General features: G+C 39.6%; 1 protein-coding gene across 1 annotated transcript in view; it reads left to right on the forward strand.

The window, feature by feature from the left end:
• Window positions 1–13741, forward strand: part of LOC126337056 (protein takeout-like) — a 98007-nt gene extending 84266 nt beyond the window's left edge. Inside the window, exons 6-7 of the mRNA XM_050001384.1 lie at window positions 2313–2462; window positions 13201–13741. Coding sequence (XP_049857341.1) covers window positions 2313–2462; window positions 13201–13352 — 302 coding nt within the window. The 3' untranslated portion in view covers window positions 13353–13741. The remainder of the gene's footprint in view (window positions 1–2312; window positions 2463–13200) is intronic.
• The last annotated feature ends 8419 nt before the right edge of the window (window positions 13742–22160 follow it).

Genomic DNA, 22160 nt, shown 5'->3' on the forward strand with positions numbered 1-22160 from the left:
CAGTTAATGGAAGAGGCCATACCTATGCAATTTGATACAATTGAAATCTCACACACTTCTCCCTCTGAAATTAGGAAAACAATAAACTTGCTTAAAAGCAAAAACTCACAGGGAATTGATGGCATTTACAGCAAAATACTAAAAGCTTGTTCTCAACAGATAAGAAAGATTCTGAGCCATCTGTGTAATAGCTCTCTGGAACAGGGAATTTTCCCTGATAGACTGAAATATGCTATTGTTATACCTTTGTGTAAAAAAAGGGATAGATCTGATATCAACAATTACCATCCAGTCTCCTTTCTAACAGCTTTATCCAAAATTTTTGAGAAAGTAATGTATTCAAGAGTAGCTTCACATATCTGCAAAAATGAAGTACTAACAAAATGTCAGTTTGGTTTCCAGAAAGGTTTTTCAACAGAAAAGTCATATATGCTTTCACCAACCAAATTTTGAATGATCTGAATAACCGAACACCACCCATTGGGATTTTTTGTGATCTCTCAAAGGCTTTTGATTGTGTAAATCATGAAGTTCTGCTAGAGAAGCTCAAGTAATGTGGCATGAATGGGACAGTGCACAAATGGTTCAATTCGTATCTAACTGGAAGAGTGCTGAAAGTTGAAATATGCAGTTCTCATAATATGCAAAGATCAGCACATTCCTCGAACTGGGGAACTATCAAGAATGGGGTTCCACAAGGGTCAGTCTTGGGTCCTTTGTTTTCTTAATATATATTAATGGTTTGCCATTCTACATTCATGAAGAGGCAAAGTTAGTTCTCTTTGCTGATGATACAAGTATAGTAATCACACATGACAAACAAGAATTAACTGATGAAATTGTCAATAATTGCTTTCAGAAAATTACTAAGTGGTTCCTTGTAAATTGACTCTCACTGAATCTTGATAAGACGCAGTACATACAGTTCCACACAGTAAATGTTATGACACAATTAATAAATATAGACCTTAATCAGAAGCATATAGCTAAGGTAGAATATTCAAAATTTTTAGGTGTGGCCATTGATGAGAGATTAAATTGGAAGAAACACATTGATGATCTGCTGAAACGTTTGAGTTCAGCTGTGTATGCAATAAGGGTAATTGCAAATTTTGTTGATAAACATATTAGTAAATTAGCTTATTACGCCTATTTTCACTCATTGCTTGCATATTGCATCATATTTTGTGGTAATTCATAACTGAGGAATAAAGTTTTTATTGCACAAAAGCGTGTAATCAGAATAATAGCTGGAGTCCACCCAAGATGATCCTGCAGACACATATTTAAGGATCTAGGTATATCCACAGTAGCTTCTCAGTATATATAGTCTCTTATGAAATTTGTTGTTAACAACCAAACCCAATTCAAAAGTAACAGCAGTGTGCATAACCACAATATTAGGAGAAGAATGATCTTCACTATTCAAGATTAAAACTAACTTACGCACAGAACGGGGTGAATTATACTGCCACTAAAGTCTTTGGTCACTTACCAAATAGTATCAAACGTCTGACAGATAACCAACAAGTATTTAAGAAGAAATTAAAAGAATTTCTGAATGACCACTCCTTCTACTCCATAGAGGAATTTTTAGATATAAATTAAGAAAAAAAGAAAAAAAATTATAAATAAAAAAATTAAATAAAAAAGTTGTTATATTGACTTAATTATGTTGTTAAACTAACTTAATTTGACTCATTCCACATCATTACGAAATATCATATTCATGATCCATGGAAATAGTATTAATCTAATCTAATTTCATTCAGACGCTGCTGGGCAGGCGTCTCTAATGCAGTTGCTCTTTACAACGTGTAGACATTCTGACAAACCGTATACCCTGTTAATACACTAGATGGGAGACATGTTCACATCTAAATGAAAACAATTTTGGTGACAATATCAGTGGACTGATCGGAAAAGTCATAATTTAATATGATCCATGATCGCCTCCTATCCCGATAAAATATTTTCTTCCGTTTAGGGAAGCTATTTCCTTCAATCCGTTGGTTTGTCGAACTTTGAATCGTTGATACGCTGTTATTCAGTGCCCTACTACTGGGTGTCACTTACTATTCGAACATCTGTCATATTGCAGAATAGCTTCTGGGGGAGGCTAATAACGACTATTGCAAACTAAGAAAAAAGTTTAAGCCACTTACAAAGAACCCGTAATAAGCGTTTGTGATCTGAGCACACAGTACTTGTCATCGCTTTGGATAATTATGATGCAAGTAACAGGCTAGTGTGGAGACGGATTTCTGGTATAGCTGCGTCTGTTGTTAACTTGTGACTACTGTGTCTTACAGACGAGGTGCGCACAATTGCTGACGTGCCAATGAGCCGCGTGCAGCGAGACGGCAAGGAGTACCTGCACGCCGACGCATTCAAGTGGATCATCCGGGCGGAGAGCGGGACGGTGCACTTCGACAACCTCTTCAACGGAGACGAGAAACTCGGTATGTGCGCGTGAATATTGCCAACATGTGCACACGGCATGCCTTTCTCTAGGCGGCAGTAGTGAAATACTTCTTTCACAAGGAAAAGAGGAGACTCTGTGGTATAGACTAGTCGGCACACAGGCACGGAACACGCTACATTTCTATTCTGTTGAACACTAGCTGGCGTACCGGCTTTGCTCAGGGAACTGATAAGAGATTGTGTGGTAGTCGGAAGAAAAGAATAAACTTTAACGTACAAGGGGAATTTTTTTTTTTAATGAAAACATATTCGGTTTACAGTACTTGTTGAAGTATAGGACCTGAAATTTTTTTATTGAAAACATATCATAACTATTTACAATAATTGTTTATAAACTACATTTTTCATTTTGTTTTCCGGTGTATATATGTTAAAATTCCTCGAATTTCCTACTCAAGAGACAGCTACGTATAGCTAATCGGGAGAGAAGCAGGAATCTTTGAGATTGATGCCGCGGTATTTTAAAGTTTGTCCTTGGGCTTTGTTAATTGTAAAACTGTAGGCTAATTCGACTGGAAATTGTGGTCTTTCAGATTGGAATAGCCGTTCAGTAGAGATCAGTGGTATTCTGGGGATAAACCGTGTGTGTCCTTTGTACTTTTCAGACATAAGTTCGGCTTCGATAATGTTATTCGATAGCTGTTTGAGGATCATGCTTGTTCCATTACATAGTTTTAGTGAGTTGAGATTTATGAGTAGTGTGATCGGATATCCAGTTCTAAATCGAAAGCAGTGTAATGGCATTACTGGTACTTGCAAAGAGTTTAGAGATTCTGTAGGGAAGTTCACGCTTTCTCCAACGTTTACCATCGTGTAGATCGATTTGTATATTCTCTCGTCACCGCGATTTCTTTTTAATATTAAAATTGATATCGTCCAGAACATTATTTCTAGTTGCCGAAATTCCTCTTTCAGATAGTCCGTCCGGATTGGTGCAGTTGTGAACAATGTTTGGATAAATTTGGTCAATGAGTTTTCTCAGCAGGTTTAACTACTCAAACCTTTTTATCAACAAATAAACTAGGTCCACTTTATACACTTTTCACACTTTGTTTTCGATTTATATTCTGTCACTGTATTACTTTGACTTCTCACACTTTACTGTTTGTTTTTACTCGCCCACTGTACAATTTTTTCTCACTTCTTGATTCTTCAATGCGTTCATTTCGTTGTTCTTCGGTTTCTCTGCTTCTCACGGTGCTCATTCTCGTTATTTGGGAACTTCAGCGTGCTTTGCCCTCTTCGTCTGTTTGGTTTTTTCGCTGTTCTTTTTGTTTTCGCTGTTTTGTTTCAGAACTGGCAATATCTCATCTTTTACTTTTGGGTATTGTATAAAATATAAATCAAATCAACTTTTCATTAAGGAATACACTAAGTACACTATACACACTTTTCACACTTTATTTTGTTTACATTCAGTCACTGTATCAGACTACTCACATTTCTCTGTTTGTTTTATTCACTCACTGCACTACCTTCATCACTGATAAGAAACTGACGTTCGAATACACGACGGAACTTGCGTCATATATTCTTACTAATGGTTACCCAGCCAGTGGCAAATTCCAGGAACACTTAAAAAAAGCTTCGAGTGGTCCATAATGTCCCAGAACATTTCACGACAATCGTGAGTATTCTGAAATGTGACGTAGCATGTGAAAATTGCTGGATTTGTACGGGTTACTCCTGTAACTGAAATATCAGATCCAAAGATGGTTCTGAATGAACCGATACCGGTCATATGAATAAAAAATTTGCAATCAAGACGGTTTTTAAGTAACATTATATTCCGAAATGTACCACAATGTTCCCGAACATTCTGGAATCTTCACAAATGTTCCAGACTGTGAATGAAAATTCAAGAACATTCTGGATCGTTGTGGAACATTTCCGAACATTCTGGAATGTTGTGAAACGCTTTCGAATGTTCTGGAACGTTCTAGAAATTCATAAAGGGCGAAATTTCGCAGCCGCTACATCTTCAGGAGCACGGCCTTCAGGTACAAGCGGGAAACTTCTTCATGGACAGGAGACAGAGGGCTACCACTCCCTATACTTTTTTCATGCACGAGACTTATTTGGCCATTATGTTACTTGTTTTGTTGTCTTACTGTATTTTCTGCTTTAAGGGGAATCAAATGCTTTTAGGGAAATCTTAGGAACTTTCAAGATATCAGTTTTCGATGTTTATATGTAAAAAGGAAGAGCCGAGTGAAAACTTTTACCAAGGCGGGGATTCGAACCCGGGTCTAGTGCTCGCTACGCAGATGGGATAACCACTATACCAACCTGGTGCAGCGGCTTTGCTCAACTTTCTGTTGTGCAGAGACAATGTGCCCGATTGGCGTAGTGGTCAGCGCATCTGACGTCTGAGCAGGAGATCTGCGTTCGAATCTCGGCCTTGGGACAAATTATCATTCGTCGCTTCAGTCTGCACATATACATCACAGGTGTTTGAGACTTAGAAAACTCATATAGTTTCATTGATATCAATTTTCTTGTGCTGTTCCTGTTAAATTTACAATCCAATTTCATGTCAACTTATTTACTTCCGGATTCACAGTTGGTTTGAATATGTTAAGAATTACCTTTGATGTAAAGTCTGTATGATTCTTAACAATTACATTTTGTTAAAACAATTATGTCCATTAAAACTGCCACACCAGAAATGGTAGCGAATAACTAAATTTTAATTATTTTGAATATTCAGTATAACAAGAAGAATAAATGATTCAATTTGAAGGTGATTTTGAAGTGAGTATACAGGGTACACAGTTAAGAAGACAGACCTGCTACCTGTGACTGCAGCAATAGTCTAAGCCATCAGGACTTTAACACTCCGTTAGCCGCGCTAACTATTAGTACAGCCCGTAAGAACAGTAATGACTATTTTCCCACTCTAGACATATACAAGCATGTCTCACCTAGTAACTTCCTGCAGAGGGGTGAGGTTTAAGCTAGTGTAGATCTGACACTCAGGCAAGGCAAAAATTTAGATTTATTTGTGAAGTTGGATTAGTCAAGCAGTGCACACGTCTGAACTTGTTCCTTTTTAGGGCGCACCTGACGGAAGCTTCAGCTGAACTAAGGTTGGATGACAAACAGGCGTACGTCATTACACATTGCCACAACTCTATGGTAAAGCTCGCCACTTGCAGTAGATGCGAGTAGAAGCGTGTCTGTGTCTCTATAATCTACGACCTGATGCTTCACTGGGTCAGACACCTGGGGAACGTGCTCGCCAGGTGAACAGCCCAACATGTTCTGTATCGAAGTAGGCGCGGGGAATGTGCGGTCTTGCGTCAGAAATGTTTAGACTCTATGCGACCGCAGGTGATTACGTTGTGTACCTAACGACATCCCTTATGATGGCAGCAGGTGCTCGGCTCTGCAGATGCATGCGTCTATTGTGATGCTGCAAGCGAAACCGGGACATCTCTGAAGAAACGACTCTGTGCCTCTCCTGTACCCAGCGATGTCGCTGGGTGCCCCACTGTCCAAGCACTTGACTCTGTTGTCACGTCTTCCGAATCCGCAACTATGACATCTAGTGTATAAACGGGCCAATCGCAGTGTACAAATAATTTTTGACATGAGCTTACAGCAACAGCGGAACATCTAGTAATTTCGTACAGACGTTAATCTGTTTATACTTAGTTACTGAAATACCGAGTGAGGTAGCTCATTGGTTAAGAAAACCGAGCTGGGTGGTGCAGTGGTTACCACACTCACTTGCATTGTGGAGGACGACAGTACAGACCGGCGTTCAACCATAAAGATATAGGTTTTCCGCGATGTCTAGAAAGCGCTTAAGGCAAATAGTGCGATGGTTTCTTTGAAAGAGCAGACTTGATTTCCTTCACCAGTCTTTCCAAATTTCAGCTTGCGCTCCGTCTCTGATGATCCCGTTGTCGACGGGCAGTTAAATCCTAAGCTTATTTTCTTTTTTTATTGATTAAGAGACTGCTCTCGCACTAAGGAGTATCGTGACTCAGGTTTGTAGTCCCTGGTTTCCTACAACGAATAATGCTACCTTTGATTTGAAAAAGAAAAGAAAAAGACCAAAAGATACCACCGATTCCCTCTTTCATCGATATCTGTGACCTGGTTGTCAACAAGAGGTAAGGCTGCAACTTGCATCCTTCGTCTACACACGCACCTGTTTGGCTGGCTACTCGGTGACACAACGTAACCACTCACTAAATTACTTCGTTTTTGTTTACTTCTCTTCTCGGAGGCGTCCATCCACGAGTTGATAGTTCCAGTGTTTGAGTCAGGTGCATTGAGAATATTTTGTTTATCGCTTTTATTCCAGAATACTTTTGGTGGATTATTAAAAGAAATATTTTGCAACTCATATCGCATACCCACCGTCATGGGCTTCTTTGTTGCGTTCTTGCCTCGGAGAGCGCTCCATTTGAACTTAACACATTCATTATGCGTAGATCTGCCGTTAAACTGACTGGGTCGTATAAGAAGTCATACAGCAGGCGAAGAATGACTTTACTGATCATGAAGTGCGCATGACTTGTTTCGAAATTATTTCCATCTTCAGAAATCTAAAATAGAAATATAACAGACAAATTCTTATACAAAAACACATTATAATCCTTTTTGCATAGTAATAACCAAACATCATTAAATAATAGTGGAAACAGTCCATTCCTATTTACCAAAGAGCAAAGATAGTACAAGGACAAGTGTGTTACCTGTTGTGTGCGTAACATGAGATGTCAGATTACTAAGCGTGTTCCCCAAAACCAGGATAGGAAGACAAAATTGCCACTATGTAGCAGCAGGGAAACAGAGTGGCGCTGTGTCATATATACAGTACTGTGATAATAAATTACTTAAAATGATAAAATAAATGCGATACATCAGTGCGCATGGGAATAAGTGTATTTTAGCGCACTGATGTATAACTTTTCGTTTTGCCATTTTATGTAATTTATTATCATAAATGTATGACACAGCCCCACTATGATTATCCTGCTGGCACATAGTCGCAATTTTGTCTTCCTGTCCCGGTTTCGTGGGTACTCGCTTAGTAGTCTGACATCTCATGTTACGAACACATCTGGTAAAGTTCTTGTTCTTATGCTACCTTTGCTCTTGGGTAGGTGGGAATGGACAGTTAACACTTTTATTTAATGTTCTTTGGCTTTACTATCTAAAAAGTAATGTATTTTTGTATAACAGTGTGTTTGCTATATTTTTATTTTAGACACATGAAAATGGAAATAATTCGGAAACACATCACTATGTGATCAATGAAATCATTCTTTATGTGCTCTATGACTTTTTATACCACCTAGAGAGCCTAATGATAGATCTACGAACTGTCACTAGCATGCCATAACCAATGACGACCGCTGTGTCAGGTTAGTAAATGTAAAGAAACGGTCTAGAATAGTAACGATCAATTTCTTTGTTTTATTATTTTTTTATTGTCCCGGATGCGTGCAATAGAGATACACTTCCGTAGCGGCTCAAGGCCCGCGACACTGGGGGCGTGCCAAGAAATGAAACAAAAGAGGAGCAATAAAGGAGAAAACAAAGCAAAGGAAAGGTGGGAGGCGTAGCGCGCACTTCAGCCTAGTTTACACGACGACATTGGGTTGCGCCACCCGTTGCGTGGAATGAGTTGCACGCAAATAGTTTCATATATGACTGTAGACACAGCGGAACCAGCATATACTTCAGTCTCGTCGTTTTGCGGGTACCTGAGTCTTGTATGAAAGTTTGGCAGTTTTATGACATCGTGGCATAATAAAAACTGGACTGGATGAAGAAAAGACGTCAGCTAAGTTGCTCAGCATCTTGTTGAAATAATTTATAATGGAACACGCAAGAAGTTCTTTTCATTATCTTAGAATGTCACCAGAAGTGTTCAGGTTTCTTTTAAATAGAGTTAATTATGAGATAAGGAAAAGATACTGTAATGCATGAGGCACAGTCGCCAGAACTGAATTTACTCATCACATATCGTGCATTACAATCTAGAACACTCTTCTGTTAAAAGATGCGGTTTTAGTTGATGACAGTGTTTCGTTAACACCAATAATTTGTTAACATTAAGGGTAATAATTATTAACATTAACAGCATAATGATTCAAATCGGGCTGCATTAAGAAGTGAATGGTTTGAGAAACTACTGTCTTGAAGGAAGATATGTACAGTAGAAATATTTCAGAATTCCGACATGTGTGAATGGGGAGCACTACTGCAACGTTTTAAATAGATGACTATTAAATAAAGAATGCAGCTTCTTGATATGTGTATCCTTCCCTTCTGTCAACAATATTCCTTAAAGTGTCGGCCAGCTAGAACGATCGGATTTTAGTCTTGTAGACGAGAGCATTACCACAACCAGAAGCGTAATTGCTTGTATTTTTCTTAATTCAGTAGTACATGTGCTCCTAATTCAATAAATTTTGCCCTGCAGGTCAGATATTATCAAACTATGTATGTTCTGACCACACAAGAAGGTCTCACGAGCAGCAATACGTTGTTTATTTTTGTAATCAACGTCACTGAAATCCCACAAACACCTATGTAAATCATGGATACCCAAAACGCGAACATTATTCTCCGTTCCCCACCCCATATTTCAGTTTCTCCATGCATTACGGACACATGTAACCTCACACTCGTACAACTAGTGTACCCAAAGTAGGACAAATGCGCGGCGCGCTTGCGCAGTGGCCGGTAGTGCAGTTGCCAGCAACCTAGTGTCGTCATTCAAACTAGGCTTTACTCAAACGCCTCTTCCGCTCACTGGCCGGGCTGGGATGGGCTGGGCTGATACGCAGTACTCGCAGTGTCGCGAGGTGCCGGGAACGTCGGATGTCGGCTACGTCCCTCGGCACGGCTGTTGACCGTGTAGTGGTGTCAGATTCAATCCCGGTTTGGAATTGAACAAATGTTAATGTATTGTAGAAGTAACTGTACTTCTGGTCACACACTTGACACTGATTCCCAGACAGTGGAAGCAGCTGTAGATGTAGAAGGACTCTGACTGAACAAATATTCTTTCCGGAGCTGATAGTAGAAAATAAATATTCACGTAAATGCAGAACAAAAAAAGTAGAACATTATTAGTATCTGTTATACGGCGCTATGCCTCTAGGCGGGTGATTACCTGCAACTGATTTCCATACCGGTGAATATTTACTCCATAGATATAGGGTTTAAATGGCTATTTTACTTAGTCTGATGCTAGCCTCTGACGAATTTGTTACAAGACTTTTAATGATTTCACTTCAGTACCCCACCAGTCTATTTGAATTTATGTGTATCTTGGTGCATACCAAAACGATAACTCTTCTTATTCTAAGTATTAGCAGTCATTTTATTTCTTACATTTAGATTTCTCTCTGTTTGTTGCTCCTTTGTTCCAGAGAACAGTAAAGCGTGTAACATTATGGCCTAACACCCATCTCTAAATGAACAGAGATTAGGTAATGAATTACCTGCATCGCTTTTGAAGTAATAGTCCTTATAATAATTTTCCTTAACTGGATGTGTGGCTTTACTTTAGATCATCGCTTGTGCTAAACAAGATTGTAGCCGCTGTGACACCTTCCTCTGCCTCTCAGTGGTTGTCCACTAGAAACTGAAATAATTCTTCTTGCACTGGCTGCCTTCGATCGCTCTTTCGACGCTCTTAGTAATATTAGCGTAACGTATTTGCATCTGCTTACGTCCGTACCGGACAAAATCACAATTCCTTGTATTTCGTATTTGTTTTCAACTGCAGCGTGAGAGGCATTTTGCTCTGATTGTTACCATCATCATATTTAAAGTACCAGGGAAGCAGGTTACTAGCCTTACTTGCCCCTAGTCCCAATGGGTTTTACCCGTAACGGTTGAGGGACTAACCGGTGGATTTGGTAGTCTTTGCCGTATGAGCACACAGGTGACCACGACTCAGAATATGTCCGAGATGCCCAGCCTTCTTCCAAAGCAAGTGGTATCCCGACTGTCGGGACCACTTACTTGGCCACTCATACGTTGCCCATGGTTCATGAACTAGGACATGACTACAGGAACCCACACCATGAACGAGAATGGTTTTCCAGCAGCTTGACCCATAGTCTCCAAACTGTTTCCAAAGTCTTCCCAAGATTTCTTCTTGGATGCTGCAATTATCTGTTTGGCTTTGTTTCTTTCTTCGACATAACTTTCTCTGGTTACCTGAGTTTTAGTATGTAGCCATTTTTGATACGCCTTTTTTTCCTTTTACTGGCTGTCTACACCATGAACCACAAGGTACAGGGACACAGTACTAGAAGTGGCTAAAGAATGCCTTGGAACAGTAGTGTGTAAAAGTAGGATGAAGCAAACAGCTTGGTGGAATGACACAGTCAAGGCAGCCAGTAAAAGGAAAAAGGAGGCGTATCAAAAATGGCTACATACTAGAACTCAGGTAGACAGAGAAAGTTATGTTGAAGAAACATAAAGATGAAGAAGAAAGAAACAAACCCAAACAGATAATTGCAGCATCCAAGAAGAAATCTTGGGAAGACTTTGGAAACAGGTTGGAGACTATGGGTCAAGCTGCTGGAAAGCCATTCTGGAGTGTAATTATCAGTCTTCGAAAGAGGGGTAAGAAAAAAATGACAAGTAATTTGGACATGTTAGGAAAACTGCTGGTGAATCCTGTGGATGCCTTGGGCAGATGGAGGGGATATTTTGAAGAGTTGCTCAATGTAGGTGAAAATACGATAAGTAATGTTTCAAATTTAGAGGTAGAATGGGATAGGAATGATGATTGAAATAGGATCACATTTGAGGAAGTGGAGATAATGGTCAAGAGATTGCAGTGCAATAAAGCAGCTGGGGTTGATGAAGTTAAGTCGGAACTCATCAAATACAGTGGAATGTCAGGTCTTAAATGGCTACACAGGATAATTGAAATGGCCTGGGAGTCGGGACAGGTTCCATCAGACTGGACAAAAGCAGTAATCACACCAATCTTTAAACATGGAAACAGAAAAGATTGTAACAACTACAGAGGTATCTCTTTAATCAGCGTTGTTGGTAAAATCTGCTCAGGTATTGTTGAAAGGAAAGGGCGAGTATTAGTTGAGGGCCAATTGGATGAAAATCAGTGTGGGTTTAGGCCCCTTAGATGTTGTCAGGACTAGATATTTAGCTTACGGCAAATAATGGAGAAATGTTATGAGTGGAACAGGGGATTGTATCTATGCTTTATAGTTCTAGAAAAGTCATATGACCGGGTTCCTAGGAAGAAGTTATTGTCTGTTCTACGAGATTATAGAATAGGAGGCAAACTTTTGCAAGCAATTAAAGGTCTTTACCTGGATAGTCAGGCAGCAGTTAGAGTTGACGGTAAATTGAGTTCATGGTTCAGAGTAATTTCAGGGGTAAGACAAGGCTGCATCCTGTCTCCACTGTTGTTCATATTATTTATGGATCATATGTTGAAAACAATAGACTGGCTGGGTGAGATTAAGATATGTGAACACAAAATAAGCAGTCTTGCATATGCGGATGACTTAGTTGTGATGGCAGATTCGATTGAAAGTTTGCAAAGTAATATTTCAGAGCTAGATCAGAAATGTAAGAACTATGGTATGAAGATTAGCATCTCCAAAACGAAAGTAATGACAGTGGGAAAGAAATATAAATGGATTAAGTGCCAAATAGGAGGAACAAAGTTAGAACGGGTGGACAGTTTCAAGTACTTAGGATGCATATTCTCACAGGATGGGAACATAGTGAAAGAACTGGAAGCGAGTTGTAGCAAAGCTAATGCAGTGAGCGCTCAGCTACGATCTACTCTCTTCTGCAAGAAGGAAGTCAGTACCAAGCCGAAGTTATCTGTGCACCGTTCAATCTTTCGACCAACTTTGTTGTATGGGAGCGAAAGCTGGGTGGATTCAGGTTACCTTATCAACAAGGTTGAGGTTACGGATATGAAAGTAGCTAGGCTGATTGCAGGTACTAGTAGATGGGAACAATGGCAGGAGGGTGTCCATAATGAGGAAATCAAAGAAAAACTGGGAATGAACTCTATAGATGTAGCAGTCAGGGCGAACAGGCTTAAATGTTGGGGTCATGTTACACGCATGGGAGAAGCAAAGTTACCCAAGAGACTCATGGGTTCAGCAGTAGAGGGTAGGAGGAGTCGGGACAGACCAAGGAGAAGGTACCTGGATTCGCTTAAGAATGATTTTGAAGTAATAGGTTTAACATCAGAAGAGGCACCAATGTTAGCAGTGAATAGGGGATCATGGAGGAATTGCATAAGGGGGCTATGCACCAGCCTGAAAGGCATAATCAGTCTTAAATGATGATGATGATGATGATGATGATGCATGAGAAACTAAACTGAATTATTCGTCCAGTGTAATCAGTAGCACGCTAGTTCATTACACACTGAGACGACACAGTCACGGATCTAATGCATTCACTGCATAAACAGGCAAATATCTAGTGCGCTGGACAATATCGTTGTAGATTATAGGAGCTTTTAGACGTCTGCACAGCTGCAAGGATGGGTCTATATCGCTGCAGTAGAAATCATGTACACACATAATTTCAGCGCGAAATCTCTCTCTCTCTCTCTCTCTCTCTCTCTCTCTATATATATATATATATATATATATATATATATATATATATATATATCTGTGTGTGTGCGTGTTTGCTCCGTTTTTCTGTGTTAAACATGTTTTTGATTGTTTTCAGGTGAAACGATGAACAAGTTCCTGAACGAGAACTGGAAGGACGCGTTCGAGGCGTACAAACACCTGCCGGAGGAGGCCATGGGCTCGGTGTTCACAGAGTTCTTCAATCGCGTTGCCGACGTCTACCCCCTGGACGCTCTCTTCCCTGCGTAACTGTGTGGCCACCAGACTGCGGCCTTGTCTACAGTCAGTGTAGTATACGTCGCCCGTGCAAGTTGCTGCTCACACATTTGATGTAGCTGTGTTATTAGAATACGGGGAGAAGTAGAAGAAACTTTATATTATATCGAGAGCCTCTACACTTCTTGAGCATATGTGCATTTCAGGTACACGTACCGAAAGAAAGAAATTTTATTTTGTTAAAATACAGTTGTGAATTCATAAGGTAAATTTTGAGTTCTTTTTCCCATAAAAATATATTGCTAAGACAAATATTACATAAAATACGACGGCTATCAGGGTAGCAACTTACAGTCAGTTGGACAGGAAAGTGTACGCCGTTGTCTGTATGAAATAAAAGACGCTATAATATATGAAAATAAGTGTTATTACTAACATCACAATTACCTAGTAATTAAGCCAACCCCCGCCATTATCGATTACTGCTTGGAACGTTACCCCTCCCTCCGGTAAATCATCCACTTTTCCAAACTCTAAATATCGTTTAACCCACTTCGCAACGAATGTCTTTGACTTTCTAAGACTTTTAGCAGCAGCTTCATACGAAAGCTTTGATCCCTTTGGATGATTCAGTAGGAACACTGCCTGGTAACGCTTCAGATATTTTGCACTCATTTTAAACTGCAACCCACAAAACAAAACATTCAACTCAAAGTTTTTCTATACACTGTGCAAAAGCGCATTGATTACAGATTCCAGGCCACTACCATGGATGTCGCTGCGGACGTTACGTTTAAAATTATGGAGTACACTTTATTGTGGAACTGACTGTGTGTTATGTTACAAAAAAAAATAATAGAATGTTTAAAGCAAATTTATTATGAAAATCTTAAAATCACACTTTTCCATTACTTCCTCACATTATCATGCAATCTCGATTACACCGTGCCCACTTCAGTCCTAATTGACGATGATGTTAGGTCAACACGGGAACACTTAGAGGTCGTTTAGCTGCAGAATCCCTTGTTCAGTGATGCGAAACACTTGTATCTAGCACCAGTCTTCTACCCCATGGTCCTACCTGCCAGAGATCGCCGTGTGTTCTTCTTTACAGAGCGGGTAAGTCTCCAACCTCCACGTTCTGTGATGTGCCACGCTCGTGGTTTCGCCATCCTTCACTTTCCTTAGTTATTCGCGATAACAGGAGGCAGACTAACCAACAGCTGCGCAGCTTCCGAGTTGCTCGTTGCCAGACATCTGTCCGTAACAATGTGCCCTGTGTCCAGATAGCTTGTGTCAGTGGATTTCCTTATTTGCGACCTGTATCGATGCTAGGATAACTCCTCATTCGCTTCTGCTCTGCTTATATACGTTCCTCATCGTGTCGCGTGCCTGGAGCTCCACCGATCGGCGTTCAGTCTCACGCTGGCGGTGGGGTTTCGGTTCGTCAGTGTATTTCCAGTCACCAATACTGCAATTTCTGTTACAATAAATGATATTAACGTGTGCACACTTGTATTCTGGTTTGCTGAGATTTGTGGTGTTGTTGGAAAACATGTTGACTATGGATTAAATGTTTATTCGGGGTGTTCTTTAATTCCGGTTACAGGCCTCTGGAAGTCGTAGAGGGAACTTAGTAGATAAATCTTGATAACGAATCGGTGTTCCGAAATGTGCCGTTTGGATAAGATCGGACTACATTTAAATCTCCAGCTTCACGGTACGCACACAAAAGCTGAGAAGAGGTGCCGTTCTCACTCAGTGCTAAAATCGACGTCACGTACCGTTTTCTACAGACCACGAGAAACTGGTATGTTCCCAAGGAGGACTGTTGGTTGTGATGCTCCTCGGACGAGCAGCACTCTTGAATTTGGCCTCCTTCTCTGCGTTGAAGATAAACCTACGACGAGTACGAAACATTGTCCATGCCGTAGGCTTCTGTAGAATAGATGGGCCAGAGCTCATTGTCTCCCTAGTGTGCGGTCCATGTGGCGGGAAATTTGAAAATGAGCCGATCTTCAATCTTATTTCATTTTCAAACGGTATATCCCCAGATGTGGGTTCCTTATCAAAACATTATGTACGAAGTTCCCTCTATAGCCTCTAGAAGCCTGTAATAGGAATTGAAAGAGACTCTGTATATCCCAGAGGATGCTTAAACAAGTTTGCATGTGCTAAAGCACGGACGGGCGTAATTGCAACAAAGATGATTGGAAACTAACCTCGTACGTAAAGACAAAAGTGAATCATCCTTCAAGAAATGTTACTAACTTGAGAAACCAGCTCAAGAAAACATGAAGTGTCGAACGTGTATTTATCTCAAGATAAAGAGTGCTCTGTAACATAGATAACAGGATTTGATCATTACACGTACAGTTACGTTCTTTCATTTCACATTCATCGGAAGAGTAAGCTTAACTCATGTTTCAGCTTAGCAGTCTACTACCAAAAGATATGTGGTAACCTTCTCAACTTACAAACGGCATTTCAATCGTATATTCCTTAAATAATTTAAAAAATTTCCATAATAAATGTGTATGGTTAGTTCTATTTCTCTCCGACACGCTTTTAAATGAAAATGCACTTCACTGCATTGGCATGTACTCATGCAAGAAGACAATATCCCATAATAAGGAGTAAATTTTTTCATAGAGAATTTCACAACAACGGGCCAGGCAGTTATGCCACTGAGGCAACACACTATGTCACATCTGACTCATATTTGTATGTATACTAAGATCGATAAGTGCATTATTTCTTTTACTAACACTGTATGCACATCGAGTCTTGCAAATAAGGAAATGTAATAAAACAACCCTGTAATCTCAATAGATAGATCATGTAAGATATAGTGCCACGTTAACATTCCATTATTTCGATAGAGAGCGTGTGAGCCGCCGATCACACTGGCTTACGATCGGATAGTTAAACGATTCTCATACACTAATTCTATTTATAGAATTCCTGTGTTTATGCGTTCTGTGTAGCAAACGGAATTTAAGTTCTTGGACCATTCTACGTATGTACTGACGTGCTGGAAACACAGAGAATCAATTATTAGTGTACTAAAACTAAATAATTGTTTCCTTTCGACCTGTATAAAAAATCAAGTGAAGCTGTTTTGCAGTTCATTAATGAAGCGCAGTCGGTATTCAGTGTCCGTACTGTATTGGTGTATTTGCGTCGGTGAATGCATATAACACTTTTACTAATAGGACGTAATTTGGGCCACCTTTTCATAAGGATTTATTGACAAGTATTATGATATGCGTCCTCATGGTGGTCAGCAAAGTCGAAGATGTGGTGGCAGTCAGTGATACTGTTCAGTTAGTCCGATCATTCAGAAATGTCATTCATTTATTAAATTAGATAGTTCCACAGTGATCTAAACTTATAAACAGAGGTTTCTGTGCGCTCATGATCCGCTTACCAATTATTTTATTCAGCAATATGCGCACATATTATCTCATAACGCAACATACCACCTCGTTTCACTACTCTGATATATAATCTGCACTGAAAAGACTTCCAAGCGGTATTAAGAAGGAACACACTTCATGCTGGTGTTCAAGTGTGTATGAATTCCTAAGGGATCAAACTGCTGAGGTCATCGTTCCCTAGACTTATACACTAGTTAAACTAACTTATGCTAAAATCAACAAACACACACCCATGCCCGAAGGAGGACTCGAAACTTCGGCGGGAGGGGCTACGCAAGAATTGATTCAAACAATGAATGCAGGTGCAGATTAATTGAAATGATGGAGGGCATCGAATTTACTCGCTCTAACTGCAAGAGCTGGAATCTTCTACGAAGATTAATTGGAGCCACAACCCTACACCGACACAGTACGAGAATGATAGCTTTACACATGAAACAGACATCAAAAATCTGTTTAAGAATTTCTGAAAAGAAAGAAATTTCTAAATAATAAAAATGATAACATAGAATAAGCAGGTGGACATGGAAGTAACAGAAGACGTTGAGATCCAAGTGATCACTGAAGCATTGACACAGGTCAAAGGCAGCAAAGCAGCAGGAGTAGATAAAATCCTGAAAAATCAATGACCAATAGGAAAGTACGGGCTAGCAAAACTCTTCTGAGTGCACCAAGTGGTACAAAATACCTGTTACATGGAAAGAAGCTGAGGTAAAAAGGAAAGAAAAAACGGGCGTTGTCCTGATGACATTAACATCAGTATACGATATAGTGGACGCATGACCTACTTTATAGACTAATAGAAAAACTCAGTGCGACCATATTTATAAACTGATGGATATTTTAAATTGAGGAAAAATAAACATGTGACGGCATGAAGCATCTTATTAATAGAGAAACCAAAAATAATATCAACATCTGAATGAATAACCAGATCACTAAACCAGAAGATAACTCACGGTATCTTGGAGTAACGCGTGAGGAGTGTCGAGTCCCTAAGGTACATAGCCATATAGAGGAAAAGAAACAAAGACTGAAATCTAGAATTACCATCCTTTCCATACACACTGTAACAACCTGCGGATGTGATGCAAATGTATTGCGAACTTTACTCTTGACAGCGGCCAAGTGTTGTGCATGTGTATAGACCGGAGGTGCCCACGTGTAAAAAGTCAAAACTCCCCTGAGAGAAATAATGAGAATAATTTCTGGAACGCTTCCACCTATAGTATTTTACTGGCTACTCCTACTAATTAACATAGCACGAACTGAAATCAGGAAGTCAGTTACTGCCGAAAGAATATAGTAAAAAACTGTCGAACCCAAATCTTCGAAAGATGAAGGGAGATGAAGCCAACATTGGAGCTCGACCCTCAGTGCAGATAGTGGACTCAGCCAATAGATGCACCACCAGGTCGAGAGCACTATGCATGGTTAAGTGGTGAACTGGGGGACGTGCATAAACTCACGGACAATGTCACTGTTTGTATTGTTTAACGGCATAATCTCCTTTTTTAATATTCGCCTTATACATGCTGAACGAATAAACAAAATAAAACTTGTACTTAATTGTTCACGTACTATCAATAACAGTAACTTCAGAATTCAAGGACGGTGTTCTTATTACTGTTTGCATGTTTACACACTCAATAAGTAGGATGAAAAAAAAATTAAAAGACGCCAGTAGACCGGGAACTGAAATGCTTCGTGCGACCGGCTTGTAGAATGGACAATGATCGCACCGGTAATAAGTAAGTTGAAGAGCAGGGATGGGCGGAAGGGTTAAGGAATATCGTGTTTCCGGAACATTACAAGAACACGAAGATCGAAGGTAACATTCATGTATCTAACGAAGGGATGAGAAAACTATGTTCTATTTGCTCTAGCAGTGGAAGTGGAGAAAATGTTTATAGATGAGGGTAATGAGACTTCACTGAGGTGATAAATATGGGCCAGGAACCTATCACATAGGAGTAGAAAAAAGAGCAATTTGAAATAAGAACTGGAAGGAAATGTTTCAGCAATAAACAACGATTACTTTTCAGACTTTCCTCTGCAACCTAGGTTTCATTTTTTATTTCACAACTTTAAGCCATGTGTCTTTCTTCCTCCAATGAATATTCAGATTACTTTATACACCGCCATTACGTTTTTCAGCTCCTTTGGTACTCTGATGTAGTACAGCTTTCATTCTGCTTTGATCAGGGAGAGACAAAAGCAGAGATGAGAACTGTTCTACATGAGAGAGCCATAGTAGCTGAAAAAAGTAACGCCTATAAAAGCTGTTCTACATGAGTGTGCCATAACAGCTGAAAAAAACGGCGGTTTATAAAGTACACTGAATATTCATAGGAAGGAGAAAGAAACACATGGCATAAAGTTGTGAAATAAAAAATGAAACCGAAGTTGAAAAAGAAAGTCTGAGACGTGATCGTGTGCTGAGCAGAGAGCGATGGTTTCGAGTCTCGCTATGAGAAGGCGCCATTCGGTGGGTTAAACTTCAAAAAATGAGAATCTGCACAGGCAATAGATTTCGTAATGTGACTTCGAAAAATCTGCTTGTCACATGGACCACAGAAAAACTGGACAGTACTGGCTGTCTCCTTAGAAAGAGAAGTCAGATTTGGCTGGCTCTGAGCACTATGCGACTTAACTTCTGAGGTCATCAGTCGCCTAGATCTTAGAACTAATTAAATCTAAGTAACCAAAGGACATCACACACATCCATGCCCGAGGCAGGATTCGAACCTGCGACCGTAGCGGTCGCTCGTCTCCGGACTGCAGCGCCTAGAACCGCGCGGCCAATCCGGCTGGCTAGAAGTCGGATTTGAGAGCACGTTTTTTTAATTATATAGTCTTAAAGAAATCTTGTTTCAAAGACAGTCGGTCAAATGTAGTAGATAATTCATTCGACGTCCTGACAGCAATGTTAGCACTGCCGATAGGAAGGCGCGTTGCCTATTATTGCTGGTAAGCTACGGTACTAATTTATCTAGGATTAGGTCTGCCTCGAGAAACCTGTCAGAACTTGCTCTGGCCTTGATAGCAGGAGGTCCGTAGCGCGAGTGAAAAGCTCAACGAAGTGAACAATATGAGCTGAGTTCCCCACTCCTCGAGTTCCCCCGCCATTCTCTTCCATAAACCCTACATAAAGGGCGGATGGCAATATTCCGATATCAGTCTTGGAACTTGTGACGTCCTGATACATGATTTATCGACATATTTCTTTTTTTTTACGACGCTCAGTATACACATAACTAGGTTTCATATGTCTTATAGAAACTGTTAGTGGATTAATTATCACGCTTGTAGGTGGAAATATTATGTTGAAACAGATAATCTTAATATTCGTACTAATTAGATGAACTTACATAATAAATCATTATACAGATATTTTTAATGTTGAGTGCTTTCATTTGACAACATATCGAGTCTTAAATAATATAATTTTTTCTACACTTCTTGCAGTACCAAGGCAACATTTTAATTCTAAAGTACCTACTGTACATCTTCACTAGCTTTATAAACTGTATCAAACACTAGCTCAATGTAATAGCCCAGCGAGCATTGCTGAAAGATTTTATGAACAGGTAAACGCTTCTTCAAAATATTCCATCGATAAGTAGACCATAAAATAAACTAAAAACATATTGAACTGTACCGAATGTGTTCACAGCAGAACATCGTTCATGTAAGTTTTAACGAGTGCGCCTCATATGGGACAAAAAATTACAGCAATAAAAATTATTTGTTGGCAGCTAAATTTGTTACGATAAGTGCTAATACGGAGTAAAAATGTTTTTCATGACTCTAAGACCTAACATTTAGTTTCAAGTACATGTGTTCAAAAAAATAGCTGTTGCCCTTAGTGTTAACAAAAAGAAGGGCGGTGGTCGGGGGAAGGGGGGGTGGTGGAGACACGGGAGTCACGTACGACAGGTAATACATTACCTAAACGGAGTATTCAATCTTTTGTTAGTATATATGGCCACTTACCATAACGTTGCGACAGGGCACAACAAAAAGTTCGGATTGGTTGAAATTCTGTAATTGGTCACTTCCTGATCCATATAAGTGAAAAAAAACTTGGTTTCTTCATGGTATAAAATCATTCAGAATTTCAAAGTAATTTTCGGTGATTTCCTACTGGTTATTTCTTGGAATAGGTTACCGTATACAGTCTGGAGTTACGTTACGCTAACACCTATGATCAGGATTGGCACAGGTGTGAAGGGAAACATTTTTGGGAATGTCGACACTGTCAGTGGTGTGCAGGGAATTACTTTAGACAATGCTGACATCACGCTAGCTGAGCTACACTGTTTCGTCTTGCTGCAGCACCTATTTGCATGAGATAACTACATGCCCTAAGATTAAATTACGGTTTCCAAGCGTTTCACTCAAGTTTTTTGAAGGACGTGTTGTTTCTGAGTCATATTCAGGCAAAGTAAATTCCAGCATGTTTGTTTAAAATGTAATGGAACATAGAATTGCTTTCTGTTAGGTTCGGAGACATGGGGCCAAGTGGGTGCCGATATCCAGTGAGACCACGTGACAATCTCGCTCAGATATTAATCAAATTTAACATTCAACAAGCAAATTTGGTACTTTTGGCAAGCGACACATAATAAATCCGACTAAAGAGAGAAGAGTTAGTATTCGACATTTTCCAAAATATTATTGTTTTTATGAAAATGAGCTCTTCCTAAATTTTGAAAAGCTCACTGCATTTAGTCCTGTACACCAAGTGGAGTCATACCAGCAAATGATGTAGCACATGAACAGGAGTCAGTAAGTAGGTATGAATGCTCAAAATTTTTGGGTGTACATATTGATGAAAACGTGAACAAGGTTATTATTGAGATTCTCAAACAATTGATTTCAGCTACTTTTTCTCTTCGTATAATTACTAATCCTCGAAACAAACGTATTAGCCTCTTGACATATTATGCATATTTCCACTCAATATGGCTTACTGAATAATTTTCTGGGGTTAATGATAACTTAGAAAGAGAGTACTGGTTGCACAATAGCGTTCAGTAAGAATACTATTCGTTTTTCATCCACGGATGTCATGTAGGTACCTCTTCAAACAGCTAGGCATTTTAACTGTGCATGCCACTACATATTTCCGTTACTGAAATTCGTCAAAAATAATCCACCACAATTTGAGAAGGACAATGATGTAGACACCTACAACGCTGGAGGAAACATTTACCTGTATTACTCACTGGTAGAGCTGTCAGTGGCTCAAAGAGAAGTTCAGTACGCAGCAATAAATTTTTGATCCTATGTCCAATAACATAAAATGTCTGACGGGTGGATAATCAAGTTTTAAATCTAACTTTATATTTTATATCATTTCTCCTTGACAACTCCTTCTATTCCGTTAACGAATTTC

This window comes from Schistocerca gregaria, chromosome 2 (genome assembly GCF_023897955.1).
Source record: "Schistocerca gregaria isolate iqSchGreg1 chromosome 2, iqSchGreg1.2, whole genome shotgun sequence".
Lineage (NCBI taxonomy): Eukaryota > Metazoa > Arthropoda > Insecta > Orthoptera > Acrididae > Schistocerca > Schistocerca gregaria.